General features: G+C 42.5%; 1 protein-coding gene across 2 annotated transcripts; it reads right to left on the bottom strand.

Moving 5' to 3' along the window:
• Positions 1-6,529: 6,529 nt before the first annotated feature.
• Positions 6,530-16,582, bottom strand: LOC138967145 (uncharacterized). Of its 2 annotated transcripts, none has more exons than XM_070339643.1 (2): positions 16,562-16,582; positions 6,530-7,963 (listed from the first exon to the last, which is right to left on the bottom strand). In XM_070339643.1, the coding sequence occupies exon 2, from the start codon at positions 7,961-7,963 to the stop codon at positions 7,055-7,057; it is 909 nt and encodes a 302-aa protein (XP_070195744.1). In that variant the 5' UTR covers positions 16,562-16,582; the 3' UTR covers positions 6,530-7,054. The 2 variants fall into 2 exon arrangements, with proteins under 2 accessions (XP_070195744.1, XP_070195743.1); XM_070339642.1 differs by lacking the exon at positions 16,562-16,582 and adding an exon at positions 13,230-13,383.
• Between the last annotated feature and the right edge of the window lie 6,052 nt (positions 16,583-22,634).

Here is a 22,634-nt window from a genome sequence, read left to right as displayed (position 1 = left end):
ACAAACGGCGTCGGAACGGTATACGTGCTGCCAAGTGTGCACGCCCAGAGCGCAGTGTGAACCGAGAGGGAGTGTGTCATTTGTAGCATAGCAGACGACACGTTACTGATGTGATTGGGGAATTGTCTCCCTTACATGTGTACTCGCCAATGCAGCGTTCACGCGAAAAGATATTTGTCAGATTATCGCTTCTACATTTTATTGCACGTACTTGGGGCAGATCTGAATTTCACACTGGAAGATGACAAATTGGTCTTGTGAGTTGAGAACCACATTTATCAGGTAACTTACCAAACCGGAGTGTGTGTGTGTGTGTGTGTGTGTGTGTGTGTGTCAGTGTGTGTGTGTGTGTGTTTGTGGGTGTGCCGGATTACCACCTTTTGGACTTTTCTACGTAACCTTACTATACCTGCTGTGACATTCATTCACGAGGATTATTGTGATTCTTGGACAATTGTGTGCCTGTGCTGAACTTGCAGGAAGACAAACGGCGTCGGAACGGTATACGTGCTGCCAAGTGTGCACGCCCAGAGCGCAGTGTGAACCGAGAGGGAGTGTGTCATTGTGTGGAAGTTTTGCTTGATTGATTTATTCATGATTTAATTTGCTTTTTGGTTCAATAGAAAAATATGTGTACGTTATACTTTGTATTTTGTGGTGTGATTCGCCCGAGTGCGAGACCCCCATCCCCGAACGCCTCTGTGGGTAGAATTGTATACTTGTGTGAGTAACGTGAGTGTGTAGATGAGTTCAACGCAACAGCTAAGTTTCAGCCTGACAATGAAATTCGAGTGACACAGCTAAGGGCTGTACTTGTTATTTCTCTATTAAAACAAATGTTTCAAGATCTTTAGGCCAATAAAAATAAATTGTCTGTTTCTAATAACATGGGTAAACAAAATAGGGTAGGTAGGTAGGGATTTTTAATTTTTTTTGCCAGGATAGAATTCTTGAAAATAACTAAATGACACAAAGAGACAAGACTCGCTATAGATAGATTGATAAACAAAATTTAAAAAATGTGACAAAGGATATAAAATGATTGTTTTACCTGGTCTGGAATCTTCAGTAGTAATTGCATAAAAAAGTCTGATATATCAATTATCATGTTAACTTTTTCTTAAAATGGGTGCGCTAAATCCTAGTCTGTTTGTTTTTAATGGACTAAGCATCCTGGGACTGACAGAAAAGATGTATTTAAAAATGTCCAGTTGCTTAAAATTACTTATTTTTCTAATTGGAAGAGAATATGCACTCTTTTGTGTTCAAATGGGTAGGGGGCGGGGGTAGTAAAAGGATCACAGTTCAAGATTGTGCGCGACAAGAGGTGTGTTTCTTTTAACTGTGATAAAGAGCGAAAACTCAACTTGGTATCTAACACTATTTCTGAACACTGTAACCACTTTAGCACTTTTAATTTATTTTTTCTGTCTTCCAAACTTCTAATTCAGCTTCAAAAATGAGAAAAAAAAGTGTTTTTTTCTGAATTCAACAGTTAAATCACTATGTTGGATATCTATTTTACTTCCCTATTTATCTTCTTAAGTTTTTGATCATCTGATTACCTTGCTTTCCTATATGGAAGATAATATGCACTCTTTTCTGAAAAATGGGTAGGGGGTGGGGGTAGTAAAAGCATCAAAGTTAAAGATTTTGCGCGACAAGAGGTGTGTTTCTTTTAACTGTGATGAAGAGGGATAACTCAACTTGGTATCTAACACTATTTCTGAACACTGTAACCACATTAGCACTTTTAATTTTTTTTCCCCTGTCTTCCAAGCTTTAAATTCAGCTAATAAAATGAGTAAAAAAGTGTTTTTTCTGAATTCAACAGTCTAATTACTATATTGGATGTTCTATTTTGCTTCTCTATTTCTGTTCTTAAGTTTTTGATCATCTGATTACCTTGCCTTTCTATTTGGAAGATAATATGCACTCTTTTCTGAAGAATGGGTAGGGGGTAGGGGTAGTAAAAGCATCCCAGTTCAAAATTTTGCGCGACAAGAGGTGCATTTCTTTTAACTGTGATGAAGAAGGATAACTCAACTTGGTATCTAACACTATTTCTGAACACTGTAACCACATTTGCACTTTTAATTTATTTATTTCTGTCTTCCAAGCTTTAAATTCAGCTAATAAAATGAGTAAAAAAAGTGGGGTTTTTTTCTTCTGAATTCACCAGTTAAATCCCTGTATGTTGCATGTTCTATTTTGCTTCCCTATTTCTGTTTTTAAGTTTTGGTCATCTGACTACCTTGCTTGTCTATTTGGAAGATAATATGCACTCTTTTCTGAAAAATGAGTAGGGGGTGGGGGTAGTAAAAGCATCACAGTTCAAAATTTTGCGCGACAAGAGGTGTATTTCTTTTAAAATTTGTGAAGAGGGATAACTCAACTTGTTATTTAACACTATTTCTGAACACTGTAACCACTTTAACACTTTTAATTTATGTTTGACTGTGTTCCATGCTTCAAATTGGGCTTCAAAAATGGATACATACGGGTTTGTTTTTTTTTCAAATTCACCTGTAAAATCTTTGTTTGATGTTCTATTTTGCTTCCCTATTTCTATTCTTCAGTTTGTGATCATCCAATTGTTTTTTTGTTAACATATTCACAATAAAATACCACAAATTCTTCAGTAGGGTTTGCGTGAAAAAATCTCATACCAATGCTCAAACTTCAGTCGTTATCTCAAAATTTTGCGCGACAAGCTCTATTCATTTTGTTTTTTTCCTGATAAACAAAACACTGAACTAACATAAAAACAAACCTTTAAAACTGCCTAACCACTTTGAAATATGGCCTCAGGTGTATACTCCAGCCTTAAAAAGCTCTAACAAAATCACTCCAAAACTCTGTGCAATTGCGAACAGCTATCAAAGGGAATAGTTACATTCACTTCTGAGCAATAGATGGATAAAGGAGAAAATAGTCATAATTTTTTCATCATTTTTGACATTTGGTAAGGTAGCCTAGTGGTTTGGACATCGGCCCCGAAATCACGGGGTCACGAGTTCGAGGTGTTAATTTTTTTCCCATCAATCCCTCTTGAAAATAAAGTACACTCAGCCCCAAAGAAGTTACCAACGTTAATGTGTTGAATGAAGTTGTCATGGTCATGTGTGCAGTGTAGGTCGAGTCTCAGGCCGACTTTGTTGTACAGAATTCTCAGCCCTATCTTTTCCCCAACACCTAGCCCCGAATAGTCAAAGACCACAGCTTTAAAACCTTGATTTATAGTGTCAGTGGTCTTCAAATTTACATTCAGGCATGGGAATTGAAAATTGTAAAAAAGGCGGAAAATTTATAACTGAAGACGCGAAGCGTCATGTCGACGGCGCGAAGCGCCTAGTCTTACTAGGGGGGTCCGGGGGCATGCTCCCCCGGAAAACATTTTCTCCAAAGAACCCAGATAGTGCAATCTGGTGTCATCTGAGCTCCAAGTTTGCCATCAAATTCTGTTTTTAGAATCAGAGTTTTTAGTACAAAAATGTACCAATTTTTGCTTTTTTGAAGAACAAAAATATATACATGTATTATATGGTTTAAATTTGTAAAAAAAAATTGATCTGTTGAGACAAACAGGAAAATGTAACTTGTAACACAATCTGTGCAATCTGGTTTACTTTCAAACATAAAAGTTCAATAACTGAGGCGGGCGGTAGCAGTGCGTGAACAAAGTACGGAAAGTTTTCGCGGGCTTTTGCGCAAAGGCCAAAGTAACCGGTGCCTTTTTTGTGTGCCTCCCCCCTTTATTTTTTCGGCGGACACTTTTGCATTTTCGGCGGAACAAAAACAAAATTCGGCGGAAATCCGCCGTTTGGCGGACAATTCCCATGCCTGTTACATTGTATGCAACTTGAATGAATGCTGTGTGTTATTGTTTGTGTTGCATGCTGATGAATAATTATGGTTGTGTCAAATGTTGACTATCACTTAATGTGTGAATAATCAAGTTGGTATGTTTGGTTTCTGTTTTGTTGTTGCCCTGAACTGCATTATATTGCTCTGAATTTTTCGACTTAATTTAAGGAAAAAGTATCTGTTCAGCAGGTCTGCTAATCTGTATCTTTATCCTAAATCAACCATCACCTATTTTGTGTCACAGCAAGTCACTTTACAATTACAACTCAAAAGTAACCCAAGATGGTGATAGACACCTGTGTAATCTTTCCCCACAATAAAGTCTTAACCCTTACAATGGTGCAATTCTGAAACATGTTACATAGCCACTGATGAATTAAAGCTGTGGTCTATTTATGACTTTCCGGGGCTAGGTTGAACAAGAAGAGCAAACGCTCGATCGAGTCACTTTCGCAGTTCTGAATATTATATGAGGCATCAGATGGACAGGAAGAAATTGCTATTCACAACACAATGAGTCACGTTCACATAAAATTTGAGCCCGGTCACTTTTATAGTTTCCGAGAAAAGCCCAACGTTAAGTTGTGTGTTGCCGAACAGAAAAGGCTAGTTATCTCCCTTGTTTTTCTGATAACGTCCGTAAAAGGCTACAGATGTAAATACTTTGATGTAAAGAATAATCCTACAAAGTTTCAATCACATCCGATGAACTTTGTCAAAGATATAAAATGTCTAATTTTTCCTTTGACGCTGACCTGTGACCTTGAAAAAGGTCAAAGGTCAACGAAACCATCGTTAAAGTGTAGAGGTCATTGGAGGTCACGACTAAACAAAATATGAGCCCGATCGCTTTGATAGTTTCCGAGAAAAGTCCAACGTTAAGGTGGTGTCTACGGACGGCCGGCTGGACGGCCGGCCGGCCGGACGACTAACACTGACCGATTACATAGCCACTTTTTCTCAAGTGACTCAAAAATTGGGATAAAATCATGTACAGAATTCTGTACAGCAAACGCTACTCGAAACCCCACCTATACGGCGTGTATGACCTTGAGAGCTTCAGTCAACGCTTGAATTTTGCAGTGGTAACATCAGGTTTGCTCTCTCAGAGCTGAGCATATTTGTCAAGAAGGATCGAGCAGAAAAAATAAACGACTTGGCAGGGATTCGAACTCGAAGGCCTCGGGGCCGATGTCTTAACAGCTAGGCCACTTCACCAGTATTGTCAAAGATAAAAAAAATTATAATTTTATATCATTCTACACTTGAATTACCATTCATGCGTTGCAAAAACGTCAAAAATGCCATTAAAATGCCTTTATTTGCAAACATGTTTCAATCGCAGTACATGTTTACACCGTCATGCTACACGACATTCGCGCCATGCAAATAGCTTCGATATCTCTATTTAATCTCTCCAAAGCTCTGTGCAGTTGAAAACAGACATCTAAGAAATGTATTGACTTCTGAACAATGGGCGGATAGAGATATAAATCATGCTGCTTCAAGAATAACATAACATGAATTTATAATTATATCAATGTTTTTCCTTTTTCTCAATTGGCGCAGTAGCCTAGTGGTTAGGACATGAGACACGAAGTCTCAAGGTCGAGAGTTCGAATCTGCGCCGGGGCGTTTATTTTTTCCCCCTTGATCTCTCTTGAAGATAAACTATGATCAGTCTTGAGCAAACCGGATGTTATCCCTGCAAAATTCAAGCGTTGACTGAAGCTCTCAAGGTCATACACGCCGTATAGGTGGGGTTACGGGTAGCGTTTGCTGTACAGAATTCTGTACATGATTGTATCCCTATTTTTCAACCTCGTAGCCCCGGAAAGTCATTATAGACTACAGCTTAACAGAACAATAAAGAAAATCGGTCACAAGGTTTCGCATCCATGGGAGGTAATCGAAACCGACCAAACTGACTTGAGCCAGTGGCGCAACATTTCGTGACAACCAGGCGAGGGTAAAGGTAAAGTATCGCCACAACCATTCATTCTTTCTTAACGTCGTTTTCAACCACGAAGGTTATATCGCGACGAGGAAAGGGGGAGATGGGACAGAGCCACTTGCCAATTGTTTCTTGTTCACAAAAGCACTAATCAAAAATTTGCTCCAGGGGCTTGCAACTAGTACAATATATTTTATTACCTTACTGGGAGAATGCAAGTTTCCAGTACAAAGGACTTGACATTTCTTACATACTGCTTGACTAAAATCTTTACAAAAATTGGCTATATTCTATACAAGAAACACTTAACAAGGGTAAAAGGAGAAACAGAATCCTACGACATGCTGGGGAGCATCAGGTCAATTCTTCCCCCTAACCCGCGGGGGGTATCGCCACAACCAGCCTAAGGGTTAAAACACAAGCCTGTTGATCAGAATAGCAGAACTATGACAAGCATTAGTTTGGGTTAAAAACTAAGATTGCCGCTGCCCAAAAAATTCCCGCACTATACACTTGATACACTTCTGGTAGTTTATTGCTGGTAGACCGTAGAGACACATAACTGGACATGCGAGAACCTGTTACCTTGTGGGGGCTTAGCACACTGCTCATATCCCTCATGTTCTAAAGTTAGAGCAAGCACGCATGGCCAAACATCAGCACTCTCACAGACAAACAAGACAATAGACACAGACTCCCAACACCAAGTTTCGTTTCTATTTCTTTTTTATTGAATTTTTTTAACACTTTTTTGTTATCCAATTTATTTCGTCACACTCTTCTATCACTGCGCAACAGACGCCCATCCAGCAACAAGACTAAGTAGCAATTATAGAGTCATTTAGTGCTGCTCCACAAAAATAACTCATCTTGGATACAGGCTAGCAAGATCTGAATGACTGCGCCTCTCTCTCACAAATGAAACATACTGAGTCCTCAATGAATGAGCTTCGATGTGGAAAACTCGACCCCAAAGAGATGAGCTTAACAACTGGTATATAATCACTCAACTTTTTCACACAGCTCCCCAAAAATAGTTTACATCACCTAATTATTATATGCCTAATATGTAAACAGGTTATCACAACAAAAAAAACTAAGTGAGAGTGCCCACAAACAGCCAAGGACTTGGACATGACAGTTCACAGTATTACCAGAGACCTCAGTCTATCCAGTTCACGAAAAGAGGACGTTGTGGGGTGGGATGAGGACTGGGACCTAGGGCAGCCGTCCTCACTGCTTCAGACGCCACTCGATGTAAACGGCCTTGAAGCTGTCGAACCCAGAAAGCACACCAGCGCCAGCCACGCCTCTCAGGATGTTGGCACCAGCTCCCTTCATCATGGACATGAAGCCCTCATTCTTAATGATCTGCGCTGCGCAGTCGATGGAACCCTTGTACTTGACGGCCTGGCCGGAGGTCATCATCATGCGTCGTCGGATGGTGTCGATGGGGTACGACAGTAGGCCGGAGCTCACGGTCACGCAATAACCCAGAAGGAAGGACATAAAGAGGCTGGCATCCTCTCCCAGCATTATGGGCTTCAAGGAGTCGTACAGACCAAAGTAGAAGCCACGGTAGACCACGATACCTACGCAAGAGATGACGAAGCCTCTGTACAGACCCACAAAGCCGTCAGACTTGATGGTCTTGGTGTAGACGTCAATCAGGCCGTTGAACTGACGATCGCCACCGCCCTTGCCGGCAGACTTGGCATCGTTGGCCAGACGGGTACGAGCATAGTCCAAAGAGTAGACAAAGCACAGGGACATGGCGCCAGCTACACCACCAGAGAAGATATTCTTTGTGAACTTCGAGGCATAGGACTCGTTGGGATTGGTTTTGAACATGGCCTTGATGGTGTCCTTGAAGGCAAAGTTGAGGGCCTGGGTGGGGAAGTATCGCAGACAGTTGGCCAGATTACCACGCCAAAAGGGCAGGAAGCCCTCCGTCTTGAAGGTACGGACTGTGCAATCTATAACCCCCTTGTAGGGCTCTGACAGACGGCCAGCCTTGATCATCTCATCCTGGTTCTGGACCAGCAGCTTGATGCGCTCAATGGGGGCGGCAGCTGTTTTGGAGATGACGGCAGCTGCTCCTGACAGCGCAAAGCTTTCGGCAAACCCGAGTTTCTTCGACATCTGAAACAGACAGACATACACAAGATCAGAAGCATGAATCAGAAAACAAAGGATTAAACTACCACAACTCACAATCCATGAAAGCACCACCAAAAGAAGTAACAACGCACACCCAATCTTGAAATCTCCAATGTAACTAATAATCACATGCAAGACAGAAAACATCGACCACTTAACAAATCCAAGCAAACTAGACAGGAAACAAAAAGCACATCAAGTGATCAGTGCAGGACATAACCAGGGATGGCCAAATCGTCTGCCCGATCGCCAGGGGCGAGTAAAAGATCGGCCAGGCAAGTAGAAACCACATTGGAATTCGCCCGGCTGGCCAGTTAAAACTCTGGTCAAATGCAACTCTTTGTTTCACTACTGAGTGTCAAAGCCATATATTATAAACACTGCAGACACATGAACTGTCATATGTTCCGGGCCGTCAAATTCTGGCGGGCTAGTGACTTTTTTGAAGTTACCCGCCCGATTGGCGAGTTAAATAGAGAGTTGGCCATCCCTGATAACGTAACTGTAAAAGCATTCATCAAACCTGTAGCACACTTGATTGTGGGAAACATATTTTGATAGATCACATTTATATTTTTTGAAGAATGTTTGTAGACTATTCCATCAGCCGCTTTGCTTGTTTGCATCATGTAAACTGTTCATGCATTCTATTAAACCTTTTGAACAGTGGCAGAGTATAAAATTGACCTGTCAACTGGCACGTACATTAACTGAGAAACGGCTATCAAAAGTGACATGGTTACACTATTTCAATGACGAAGTAAAAGATAGATATTCAATAAGATCTATACTGTGCAAAAAAAGTATCGCATAGTTAGTTTGAAAAATAATTTTATTGACATTTCATTCTTTCGAACAAACAAAACATAAGTCGGACAGAAAAGTTTTTGAGCTTTTTCGATAGCACAGATGCATGTCTTTATTTGCTGGACTGTGCAGTTATTCATTGAGCGTGACCTTCACACAAACCAAGGTCAAAGTCAGTAACGAGTATGGCTTCCACGTGAGTCAATTACAGCCTGGCATCTCCTTGGCATCTTTCTTTATTTGGTGTTTAACGTTGTTTTCAACCACGAAGGTTATATCGCGACGGAGGAAGGGGGGGAGATGGGATAGAGCCACTTGTTAATCGTTTCTTGTTCACAAAAGCACTAATAAAAAAATTGCTCCAGGGGCTTGCAACGTAGTACAATATATTACCTTACTGGGAGAATGCAAGTTTCCAGTACAACGGACTTAACATTTCTTACATACTGCTTGACTAAAATCTTTACAAAAATTGACTATTCTATACAAGAAACACTTAAGGGTAAAAGGAGAAACAGAATCCGTTAGTCGCCTTTACGACATGCTGGGGAGCATCAGGTAAATTCTTCCCCCTAACCCGCGGGGGGTATCTCCTTGGCATGGAACCAATGAGTCTTCGCAAAGTCCGTTGGGGAATGTTGTCCCACTCTTGCTGTAAGGCCTGGAAGAGTTGTCTCCTGTTGGGAGGGGCGTTACTCTCGCATTGAGCCTTCTTCCCATGCGTGTTCAATTGGGTTCAAATCTGGGGAGAGAGAGGGCCAGGGCAGAGTGTTCACGTTGTTGGCGGCCAGGAAGTTTGTGGTGAGTCTGGCGGTGTGGGGTCTGGCGTTATCATGCTGGAACTGAGCCCGTGGCGCGGCCAGGAGGGGCAGGGCGTGTGGCTGCAGAATGTCCTGCACGTAGTGCTGGGCGTTCAGGCGGCCTGGAACTTCCACAAGCTGGCTCCTGCCAGTGTTGGTGATGGCCCCCCACACCATGAGGAGGCGCCTCATCTACGCACTGCTGGTGGTAGCGATCTCTTTGCCTCCTGTACACCCTCCTCCTGCTGTCGTGATGTTGCAGGAGGAAATAAGACTCATCGCTGAAGACAACGTGGCGCCAGTTGTTGGCAAGGGTCCACTGGAGGTGCTGTTTCTCCCACTGCATCCTGGCCTGGCAATGGCGGCGAGTCAGGACGTTGCCCCGGAGTGGCCTGTAAGCGTGTAGACCAGTTGTATGCAGGCGGTTCCGGACGGTCTGCACGGAGATGCGGCGGCCACCAGGCAGTGCCCTAGCGGTCACCGAGGCTGACTGGAACCGATGCCTGAGATGGGTGACCCGGATGTAGCGATCTTGCGCCCGTGTCGTCATTCTAGGTCGTCCTGACAATAAACTGGGAGCTGACAACCCAGTTTATTGAAAACGGTGCCAGAGGCGAGAGATGGTGCTCTGGGACACCCGCAGGGCTCTGGCAAGCTCGGATTGGCTCTGACCTGCTTGAAGGCGGCCAAGGGCGTTCTCTCCTACTGAAGCGTTGAGTTGTGACATTTTTCATTTCCTCAGGGAATGGCCGCATCAGTCAGAATTGCTTCGCTTTTTATTGCCCAAGTTGGCACATGAGCTCAGCTAACCTTACGCGAAATTTTGAGTGAAATCTCAAAAAAACGTGCAGTACAGGAGCACAAAACAAAATGTGTTTTGGCCTCAAAATGCTCATCTTGCATGTGCGCGGTGAATTTTCCTCACTCAATCGACTATCGGGTTCAACTGAACTGCAAAAGCTAGTTTCGAGGCGTTCCAATCAGAATGTTTGTCTGGAACTTAACTATTCACCTATGCGATACTTTTTTTGCACAGTGTGGATATTTGAGCGTAGATTTTCACCACATGGGACCAAGTTTACTGTATCAACTTCATGCCGTAGCAACGAACCTGCTTGTAAACCTATCGTACGTAATAGGACACACCATATAAGTGTTCACACATGTTAATTTTTTTAATACACAAAGACAGAAGATGAACAAACAAACCTCTTTTATTGCACTTCTATTATTCAAGGTTCATGTTACTAAAGACACCAAGTAACAACAAAATCATTCTTTCAACTGATGGAGAATCATTGCTTAGAACAGAGTTAGGTGCTAAGAGTAAGATTACCTTTCGGAGATAAAAACGTCTACTAACCAACACATACTAATCAAATTGTTGTACTGTTCCTTCAGCTTTTCACGCACACATACATTAGAACTAATGTCCCAGACCTAGTGTACCAAGAGCAATTTATTACCTCGCTTGAAAGAGCCACCCGACCGTGTCACCAACAGTAAAGAAAGACTAAAATGAAACAAACTCACTGACAAAAAGAAATTAACAATGTCATCATTTCTAATAAACGACATTTATAACACGGACAGAAGGTCTCACTCAGTTTCCCTATGTCCAGATCTGACATATTATTATGTGTTGTAAATGTCGCACACGTATAGGACTACACTTTTTAATCTGAAAATATTTTAATTCCTTGCTCAGCAAAGCTATTGAGAAAGCCATGAAAACATCACCATAGATTATGTACAGTAACCACTACTACTAGAACTAACATCAATCTTGATCTCGTCTATCCAGGTTTCCCAATTGCTTCGTTTCCGGCTGATTTATGTGGAGCACGTGATGCGCACAAAAAATATTGGTGGTCTAGAAGTGTCGTCTGCGCAATGATCGTGGCGGCTTTCTTGACTGCCAAGGACGACCACACACCTTGTGAGACGTCATTCGGTGGACCTCAATACTTGATTCAATGATTGTCACCCTTTTCTGGCTTTTGGTTTCAGCACGAGGACAATGAAAAACATTCTTTTCAACATGATCGTTACTTCACCAGCTTCTGTTCAGCACAAAGAACCTAAGTGTTGGACTCCTTTATAAGTAACAATTATAGTAATAACTGAAGACAAGCCCAGGGGTGTTATGTATGAGTGACGTCGAAAGTACACGCCGACTTCAGCGAAGTCATGACTTGAAAGTCGCCGCCTACCGCAGGCGCTCAGTCGGTATGCACGGGTGACGACTTGACCACCGACTTTCAAGTTGCCGTGTAAAGCAAGGTCACCAGTCAATCTATTTTTATAACGAGGAATTCCTTCCTTTGCGCATGCGCTAGGGTCATTCGATAACATCCTCCCGCTTCCTCGCACGGGGAGTGACTATTCAGGGACGGAGAGCGTGGAGAAATGGAGGCGCAAAAGATGAAACGAGCAAGAGGGTGCCTGTCGCGTAAAAGCTGAGTCAAAAACGGCACCAGCGAAATATGGGTCAGTGCTACTTTGCTCTGAAACGAATCAAAGATGTCTTCGCTAATCTTATCGGTGTTGGTTCTAAAATAATATGACAAGGGAAGTGAATCTCGCAAAAAATTTTTTTAGTCCAGCACTTCCAACTATTGGGTTCTGTCTAAAAACGATTACGGCGAAAAAATTCGTCGACTTTGATGGCGGAAAACCATGAAAATGGCCATTCTGTTCACTGAAGTCAGCGTGTTAACCATTTAGACGACCTCCGGAGCACGTCTAAATTTAGTCGCCAGTTTCGGTGGTACAAGCGTGTAGTCGCCACCCGTGCATACCGGGTACCTCGCGGTTGGCGGCACTCGCTGTTTGCACGCCGCCTAAACGTTTAGACGTCACTCATGCATATAACTCCCCTGGGACCTAGTGTCCGGCTTATGAATATGAGGTAGGAGGTACATGTGTATTGTGTAGACACTGCTCAAACTTCAATACGTGAGCTCAAAGAACAATTTCGACTGCACATTCAGCAGAATAAGAAAAGAAAGAATACACACAAAGCTTTCTTGGGAACATGAACGGTACTGACAACACACTAACGTTAATTGAAATTCCCAGCACTGGTCTTCTCATGCGTGCTGATACACATAGACTGTACTCCCACACTCAAGGTCACTTAGTGGTCGTTGACTTGAAAAATGCCATCGGTCAAAGGGACAAAATAAAAACACCTGAAAACTGTTACTTTAGTACAAGTACACCGATAATGCAGCGTGTAAGAGGGCAGCGATATTCTTTTCACCTCCGTTCTGCTGTCTGCATTTTGCTGTGTGATCACTTACGAGTGACGGACATCTTGAGAGCACGAACACTGCTCTCAGTGAGCAAGGTCCAACTAGAAGTGTGCGTGACAGAATAATGATAATGGGTTTTTGAGAAACAGAAACCGCTTGCAGGGTTCGTTTGCGATTAACAAAGAAGAATACCGCTAACCTTTCCACCTGGAATACAAGAACTGATGAGCAAAGCTCCTGACCGGAATGCCTTTGAACCATTTTGGGTGGCCGGGGTGCCTTCCGGCAGCAGACCGACGATTTTGAAGAAAGTAAGCCATATACATCCCCAAAAGCGATAGAAAATGAATCCTATGCATGAGAAATATCGATAGATGTATTTACCTTGTAATTTGATGTTTTAGAGCTGCTGGAGAAGTGGAAAAATGCTGTCGACTCGCGACACTTCGACCCACGTTGCAATGGGGACGGCGAAAAGAGGAAGAGTGCACAGAAGGATTGGCTACGAAAACCATGTGACCAATGACGTCAAATAGTAGACAGCCATTGGTTGCGGCGCGGGGTCAACCTAGGGTCAAATAAAATCCTCAATCGAAAACGAAAAGAGGTTCAGAAATCCTCAATCGAAAACGAAAACAGGTTCAGTTGAGTGCTGTACAAGTCGGAAAAGCAAAATCCATTCGAGCATCACGGACTGGGATGGGGTGCAGTCAGTGAAAGGGGGACTGAGGAGACCAGTGACCCCTTCACTTCAGTTATCATCGCCCGCGACTGACGGGGTTTTCAGCTTGGCCTCACTCAAATGCCGCGATGATCCTATCATTAAGAAAACGGATATAATACTACTTAATCATGTTTCACGGCGGCTTTGTTAAAACAAAACCGGCATATCAATGAGGTAATTGTCAATAACTTTGCAACCAACAGTCCCGCGGACTTTTCAGTGCCTCATCCGGCGGCGACACCGTCTCCTGACTCGACTGAGACCCCGCTCACTCCACAGTACTGATCATCGAGCTTTGGCACTTTACATTCATGGGGTCACTAATTTAGTCGTTCAACTAATTATTTTTATTTTAAACTCTTAGAAATTTGCTTCATCCTAAAATTCCTTCCCTTCTCATTCAAGGGACGTAACCGGCACTCGTTGCACGTTTTGGGAAAAAAAATCAATATTTTGGGCGAAACTAGTCTTAAATGTCACCACAAATTTTCTTCATTTCCAAGAAACTGACATGCTTTTCTTCCTTAACTTGAAATAAGTGTACTTCTTTAATTAGACCAAGATACAACATTACATTTTCAATCTCGACCCACGGTAAGCTTAGGCTATATTACATCAGTCGCGGAATCAGAAAGCTGAATGCCGGGAGCCGGAAACCTGCTGGAACATGTTACACTGCACCCACACCGGCGCAGCCGTTTCAAGTGATGACATGATGACATGATAGGTGTCATGGATATGACTCATGACGGCCGGAAAACTGCCAGAATCACCCTTACTCAGTCGCGGCGGCTCATGGATGGCATTACTGATTCGGTCAGTTTACTGCGGAAGAACTGAAATGCCGCGTAAAAACGGGGGTTTCCGTCGGAACTGATAACCATGAACACGGGTCCATGGGAATAACGGAAGTTTTGTCTTTATCACTATCAGTGACGCCGCGGCATCGCTTTTTTCGAACTGAACTGACTGACAGTTTTTCAGTGCCGCGGAATAACGCCGTTTGGAGCTTTTTCCGCTGCATCAGTTTAGCATTACATTCCAGTTCTGTCGGAATAATTTGTAACAGTTTCCTGCGTAAAAAAACCTTGGGTAGTAATGAAGCGTTCGTATCCTCCCCTCCCTTTGTTGCGGAACAAACACGATGCTGCGGCGGACGATGACAAAATTCGGTTATTTACTGGAAACCCCAATTCAAACAGTTCATTTCTGTTAAGTTCAGCAGTAAAACCGAATAAAGTCTTGACTTGAAAGAGGGCCTGTTCATCGTTCCAAAGTTGATGAAACTGAAATACACAAAAAGATGGCAAAGCGCGTCGTAAAAAAAGGAAGTTTATGTCACGATCTAGCAATCTGGGTCATATTTTGAAGGAAGATTGTGCCAGTGTGCGTCCAGTTTACTCTTGAGGCTGTTTGTGGGAGCAGTGACCACTGAGTCGGACAGACCATATAAAAATTATGCAGTTCCACAGGCCGTTCAATAGGCCTACCACACGACTACTGGAGAATTTTGCCGGATGTTCAGTCGACATCGAGGTTTCTCAAGCTTGAGGGAATTGCCTCTTGAGATTTAGTCCATCACCTTTGGGAATACACCTCAGTTCTGGTTTTTCTGTGTCGTCAGTACAATCCATGTAGGTACTTGTAAACATCCATGATGTCACCCCTTTTTACATTTAGTCAAGTTTTGACTAAATGTTTTAACATAGAGGGGGAATCGAAACGAGGGTCGTGGTGTATGTGTGTGTGTGTGTGTGTGTATGTGTGTGTGTGCGTGCGTGCGTGCGTGTAGAGCGATTCAGACCAAACTACTGGACCGATCTTTATGAAATTTTACATGAGAGTTCCTGGGATTGATATCCCCGAACGTTTTTTTCTTTTTTTCGATAAATGTCTTTGATGACGTCATATCCGGCTTTTCGTGAAAGTTGAGGCGGCACTGTCACGCTCTCATTTTTCAACCAAATTGGTTGAAATTTTGGTCAAGTAGTCTTCGACGAAGCCCGGACTTCGGTATTGCATTTCAGCGTGGTGGCTTAAAAATTAATTAATGACTTTGGTCATTAAAAATCTGAAAATTGTAAAAAAAAAATTAAAAAAAATTATAAAACGATCCAAATTTACGTTTATCTTATTCTCCATCATTTTCTGATTCCAAAAACATATAAATATGTTATATTTGGATTAAAAACAAGCTCTGAAAATTAAAAATATAAAAATTATGATCAAAATTAAATTTTCGAAATCAATTTAAAAACACTTTCAGCTTATTCCTTGTCGGTTCCTGATTCCAAAAACATATAGATATGATATGTTTGGATTAAAAACACGCTCAGAAAGTTAAAACGAAGAGAGGTACAGAAAAGCGTGCTATCCTTCTCAGCGCAACTACTAAACCGCTCTTCTTGTCAATTTCACTGCCTTTGCCATGAGCATGAGCGGTGGACTGACGATGCTACGAGTACATACGGTCTTGCTGAAAAATTGCATTGCGTTCAGTTTCATTCTGTGAGTTCGACAGCTACTTGACTAAATGTTGTATTTTCGCCTTTACGCGACTTGTTATTCTGTGCTCTAACCGCTCTTGGAAGTTTCAGCGTTGATAGCCTCTCTGGATTATCATTTATATGGTCTGGCTTTCAGGGATGCTATCAGTTTCGTAGCTCGACGCTGCACGTCCTCTTTGTTGCTGCAGAGTGTCTTCTGGTGATGCTGCAATGCAGAGTGCCCATACTCCAGGATAGGGCGCACCAGACTCTTGTACAGACGCATGAAGGTATTCTCTGTCAAGAAGTCAAAAGTCATCGTCCCCGGCTAAGGATAAAACTGAGTCAGAAGTGTCCGGCCGTGAGCCAGTGTAACGACCCGGCAACTAAAACCTTTGAAAAGTCAGCCCATTGGTGAGGCACAACCAGTAGCCTATAACTTTTCAAAACCGTCGAGGCTAAACTTGAACCGAACAAATTGAATCACTTTTAAAACTAAGTCTTACCTTGATTTTTCTATGACGGTCCTCGGGGCAAATATCACAACTCGATTCCGGTCACACTCCGGCCAAACTTGTGACTGCTATAAAATGTTGGCCATTTTCAGCTGTAAATTGTCCACAGTCAGCTCACTTGCCCGCTAAGCTTGTCCTTGCTGATGATGTCTTTTGTCACACTATCTCGATGTGAATTCTTTTGTTACAGCAGATCTATTTTCAGCGTGCGCACGGCGTTGCTGCAGAAATGAACATTGTCTTTGATGAACAAAAGATGTGCGAGTCACGCTGACTTGGCATGAACACGGATGCTACAGTGACCCGGTAAGATGACCAACGAGGGCACTGGACAATTAGTGTCCCCTGTTCAAATCATGACCTTAGTTCACTGGACAACTCACGGCGAGGAGGACAGTTGCTAGAGGTCTCGAACTGTGGGGACAACAAAAGATGACATAGTCCGCATTATGACGCAAATTTCTAATGACGTCATTTTCTGACTGACGTCACTGCTCAAACTGGCGTCATCTTCGGCCTTTCAGTGTGTTCACGACTTGCAGGACACGGTGACCTAGCATAATTGACAGACCCAAGGTGAAGGCCACACGGTATGTGTCTGTGTGTGTGTGTGTGAGGGGGGGGGGGGGGCAGAACTTTCGGTTAGAAACCATACAGACCCCGCTGTACACCGCAACACAGCGGCAGCCACTCACCGTGCCTTTGCAAAAGTAGTTCCTCAGTGAAACGTCCTTGCATACTTTTAGCCTCGTCGGAAATATGTTTCTCTTTCTGCCGATTATTTTTTCCCCGCAGAGACAGCGACAGATTTCCAGTCACTATTAGCTTTGCCGGAAAAAAACGAAATGCGATTACGTCCCTTTGTTTAAAAACGTGATGTTATGAGACATTTGTCGCGACTGTGACGACACTTTTCTTAATTCTTGTCTAAAACAAAGAAACTACAATAGTGTTTGCCGAAAGTTTGAGCACAGGAGCTTGTGGTTTGAGTTACCCCCTCAAATTTGAAAGCCGAGACTATATATATAATAACAGTGGCGGCCACAACCGGAAGTTTGAGTCCCCCCCACAAATGGGAAAGCCGAGCACTCACAGAAAAATATGAACTAATTAGAATATAATAACAATTAAAATGTACTCACCAGTACGAGAAACACTTGACGAACAATAAAAACAGACCGGGAGAAAAAAAACTCGAAGACACCTGGGTGCGAGATGGTGTAGTTTTTGCTAAGCAAGGCAGTGCAGTCAGTTTCGAGAGTCACTACTGACCATGCGAGGCCGAGTCGCTCTTCTGTAACTGTCACCAAAGAGTGTATCCCTACGGAAAGAGGGAGCACTGCCTTCTTTGCATCACTCGCGATAGTGAAGCCAGCTGCTGGCCCCGCCCGTATAATAGCGTTACGGCTTGACCGAGGAAAACGTTGCCACCGAGCAAGGAGGAATAGAAGAATGACGGACTGTTTTTGTTTTAGGCTGCTAAGATAACTATCAAAAAGACTGTTATATTTGTTTTTGTGGTACTGTTTTCGGCATGTGAAAACTATTTTACAGGCGCTCATGCAGTATTTGAAGAGATACAGACAGCAAAAAAGACTATACATGCAGACAGAAACTCACAGACTTATCTTCATACATTTGCTTTATGAACATATTTTTAGTGAATCTATTGAAAGTAATGGGATTTGTCAGTTCTCTACACATTCTTTACAGCAATGAAAATCAGTTATCTCTCTCTCTCTCTCTCTCTCTCTCTCTCTCTCTCTCTCTCTCTATCTCTCTCTCTCTCTCTCTCTCTCTCTTTCAATCTATATCTCTGTGTCAAGTTATGGTTGCCGTCTCAGTCTCTCAGTGTTAACCTCTTCAGTGCTCAAAACCACAACGAAATTGCGCTGGTTTGGTGTGATACAAGACAAACCGTATTCCTCTAACATTCATGTATACATTTCAATTATAGATTTAATAATTGATAAAATAAGGCGAACAGTACAATCTGCATCCCCATGAAAAGACAAAAAACGGAATATTTTTTTCCGAGAATGATGACCATTAGAAGCTGCACATTAGTTAGCTTTTGCCTTGCTTGCCAAAGCTTCCGAGGTGCCAGTGAGAAAGTTTTACTCGGTCAGTGCTGGGACGGCGGGCTGGAATGCGGGAAGGTCTGGCATCACTTTTAGGCCGAAGTGCTCCCTCTTTCCGTAGGGATACACTCTTTGCTGTCACTATGTGTTACCTTACAATCAACTTGCTTCCAGTGCTGTGTTCCAGACTTTTCCGAGTTCCCTGAATTTAATGAGGTAGCAATCAGTCGTCTATAGTAACAGAATATGGAATTGATTTACATATATTCTACTGATGCTTCTCATTGATACTTGAAATATACATTCAAACGTGATATACAATAATATTAAGTTGCTATTATTGATAATACATTGGCAACGGAAACATGTGCCTACAAAAAAAAGAACTGGCCAACGGCAAGTTGTGTGCACACACACACACGTTAGACTGTCCACGGCGCGGCTGACTTAACACCTATTCAGTGTAACAACTGAATAAACCGGGGTGACGCGTTCAAGTTATTATTTATGGGTGTGTACGCAGTTAAACGTGGCAGATACGCTCGGCACATGTAAGTTTTTCAGTGAGACGTTTCTTTAAAAACAAAACACACACACACACACACACACACAAACAACTGAGCGGCTTTACTGATTAAATACACCAACTTGTAGACTGGAATCAATCGTCTTATATCGCGCGCGTATCTCCAGACTCGGACTCAAGGCGCAGGGATCTATTTATGCCGTGTGAGATGGAATTTTTTACACAATACATCACGCATTCACATCGACCAGCAGATCGCAGCCATTTCGGCGCATATCCTACTTTTCACGGCCTATTATTCCAAGTCACACGGGTATTTTGGTGGACATTTTTTATCTATGCCTATACAATTTTGCCAGGAAAGACCCTTTTGTCAATCGTGGGATCTTTAACGTGCACACCCCAATGTAGTGTACACGAAGGGACCTCGGTTTTTTCGTCTCATCCGCCGGAAAGACTAGCACTTGAACCCACCACCTAGGTTATGAAAGGGGGGAGAAAATTGCTAACGCCCTGACCCAGGGTCGAACTCGCAACCTCTCGGCCACCCAGTCATGTACAGGCTCTGACACAAGTAGGGTTAAACTAAAAAACAATCAAAACTGTTAAAATTCAGTCACAGTAACAATCTATGTAACTGCAATAATAGTCACGTAAATCGATCATGTTACGGCACCTGCGCGGCGGCTGCAATCATAGTCAATCGATCACCAGCGTTAGACCTGCGCGGCTAAAATCAAAATCAATCGATCATCAGTGTTACGGCTCCTACGCGGCTAAAATCATAATCAATCGATCATCAGTGTTACGGGATCTGCGCGGCAGATTGCAGTGTCACACTGACTACGAACACCTTCGATCAGCATTTTGGTGCAGCATAAATCCGTTTAACCTGCCGGCAAAACTGCTGACTTGGACAATGCACTGTGCTGGCACCTTGGTCCTTGCTGTCAAGGTGAGGTGTATAAGTGTGAGGGTGGGGTTGAACTTTACTCGTTGAGGCTCAGTTTGGCACTGACTGGAATGGTGCCAGTCGCTTACGGTAAGACCGCGGCCGGTGCGTATACAGTGAGACTCTTACAGACGACGACTACAGCCGGGAGTGGAAGCACATTCAGCAGTATTAGCTAACAACACCTGCAATAAATGCTTGTACGGATTACAGTATTATTTGGTCCGGTTAGTGTGTTTGAAACCGAGAAACGTATAATCAAAGATCGACGCAGTGAAGTGTGATGGCAGATGGGGAAGCATGTGCATGTCTCAGTGTTTCTATCCATGATCTGCGGGGAACCCGCTTCACTGGATCACTTTGATAGGCCGGCTTTATTATTATTACTCTTATTTATTGTTATTATTTATTATTATAATTATTATTAATTAAATTTATTTAATAGAGTACGCACTCTGTGTAGGCTCTACAGTCTCTGGGCAATTTAGTGTAATTCGCAAACTGAAGTCAAGTTCAGGTTAACCTCGTGCCGTTTGATAGTATCCGGTGAGGTCTTGTATCCTTGGCGGATTATGACATTATTCAGTTATTCTGCAGAAAAACCAAAATGCTGGAGAAAAACTGTCTTTTCTGCAGCATTTCTACATAATGTCATCTTTCGCCGAAGCAGCGTTTTTTTCTGCAGCAAAACATTTTACTGCAGTAAAATTCAAATCAAGAATGCTGCAGTAAAACGGTGCTGTTGTTTTACTCCAGAAAACCTGTGGGTTTTTTTTCTGCAGCATTTTGTACTGGCTCTTGGCGGATTATGACATTATTCAGTTATTCTGGAGAAAAACCGAAATGCTGGAGAAAAACTGTCTTTTCTGCAGCATTTCTGCATAATGTCATCTTTCGCGAGAGCAACGTTTTTTTTCTGCAGTAAAACAGTTTTACTGTGCACAGTAAATTTGAAATCAAGAATGCTGCAGTAAAACGGTGCTGTTGTTTTACTGCAGAAAAACTGTTTACACTTTCAGTTTCTTCAGCATTTTGGCATTATTCAGTTATTCTGCAGAAAAACAGAAATGCTGGAGAAAAACTGTCTTTTCTGCAGCATTTCTGCATAATGTCATCTTTCGCCGAAGCAATGGGTTTTCTGGAGCAAAACATTTTACTGCAGTAAAATTGAAATCAAGAATGCTGCAGTAAAGTTGAGCCGGCTTAAATCTAACCACTTGGTGTCCTTAATGTTTTTCTAAGTCATTGGTCCTTGGGTTCACCTTCGCGTGAAGCAGAGACATACATTCTATCTATGTCTCTGCGTGAAGGTAGCTTGAAACGACACAGCCGATAAATAAATGTATAACCTTATGCAGAGCCAGAGGTCAAGACTTGATTACGGCCATGTGCACTGCGCGAAGCACAGGCGCTGAACAAATTCAGTCACTTGCACCTATTGGGAACACCTGCCGTTTTCAGCTGGAACAGGCACATAAAGAGGTCATCTTAATTTTGTAAGACGATTACCAGAAGGGGGAAATCCTAGACGGGATGCACAATAGCGGCACAGCCTGATTTTTTAACTCCCCTTTCTGCCAGTCTGTCTGTCTTTTTGCGTTTGCCTCTCACATTCTGTCTGCTTCTTTATCAGTCTGTATTTGTCTGTCAGTATGTTCCCCTCTCAGTGTCTGTCTATCGTCTCAGCGTCTACTTTTGAGTGTCTATCAACCTGCCTGCCTATTTGTCGGTCTGTCTGTCTCTGTTTCCTGAAATAATTGTAACTAAAGTGGTTTAATTCAGTTTCTGACAAAATGCAATACCAAAGTCCGGGCTTCATCGAAGATTATTTGACCAAAATGTCAACCAATTTGGTTGAAAAATGAGGGCGTGACAGTGCTGCCTCAACTTTTACAAAAAGCCGGATATGACATCATAAAAGACATTTATCAAAAAAATGAAAAACAAGGCTGGGGATATCATACCCAGGAACTCGCATGTCAAGTTATATGAAGATCGGTCCAGTAGTTTCTCAGAATCGCTCTATATACACACACACACACACACACACACACTGACACACACACACACCGACACACACACACACACACACACACACATACACACACACATACACCACAACCCTCATCTCGTTTCCCCGTCTATGTTTAAACATTTAGTCAAAACTTGACTAAATGTAAAAAGGAAGAAAAAAAAAGAAAAACAAGTCGCGTAAGACGAAATTACTACATTTAGTCAAGCTGTGGAACTCACAGAATGAAATTGAACGTAGTCCGCCGCTAGTGCAAAAGGCAGTGAAAGTGACGAGCCTGTTTGGCGCTGTAGCGGTTGCGCTGTGCTTCATAGCACGCTTTACTGTACCTCTCTTCGTTTTAACTTTCTGAGCGTGTTTTTAATCCAAACATATCATATCTATATGTTTTTGGAATGAGGAACCGACAAGTAATAAGATGAAAGTGTTTTTAAATCGATTTCGGAAATTTAATTTTGATCATAATTTTTATA

This window comes from Littorina saxatilis, linkage group LG5, assembly GCF_037325665.1.
Source record: "Littorina saxatilis isolate snail1 linkage group LG5, US_GU_Lsax_2.0, whole genome shotgun sequence".
NCBI lineage: Eukaryota > Metazoa > Mollusca > Gastropoda > Littorinimorpha > Littorinidae > Littorina > Littorina saxatilis.
The sequence above is the reverse complement of the archived record's forward strand: the minus strand, read 5'-3'. Positions and strand labels throughout refer to the sequence as shown.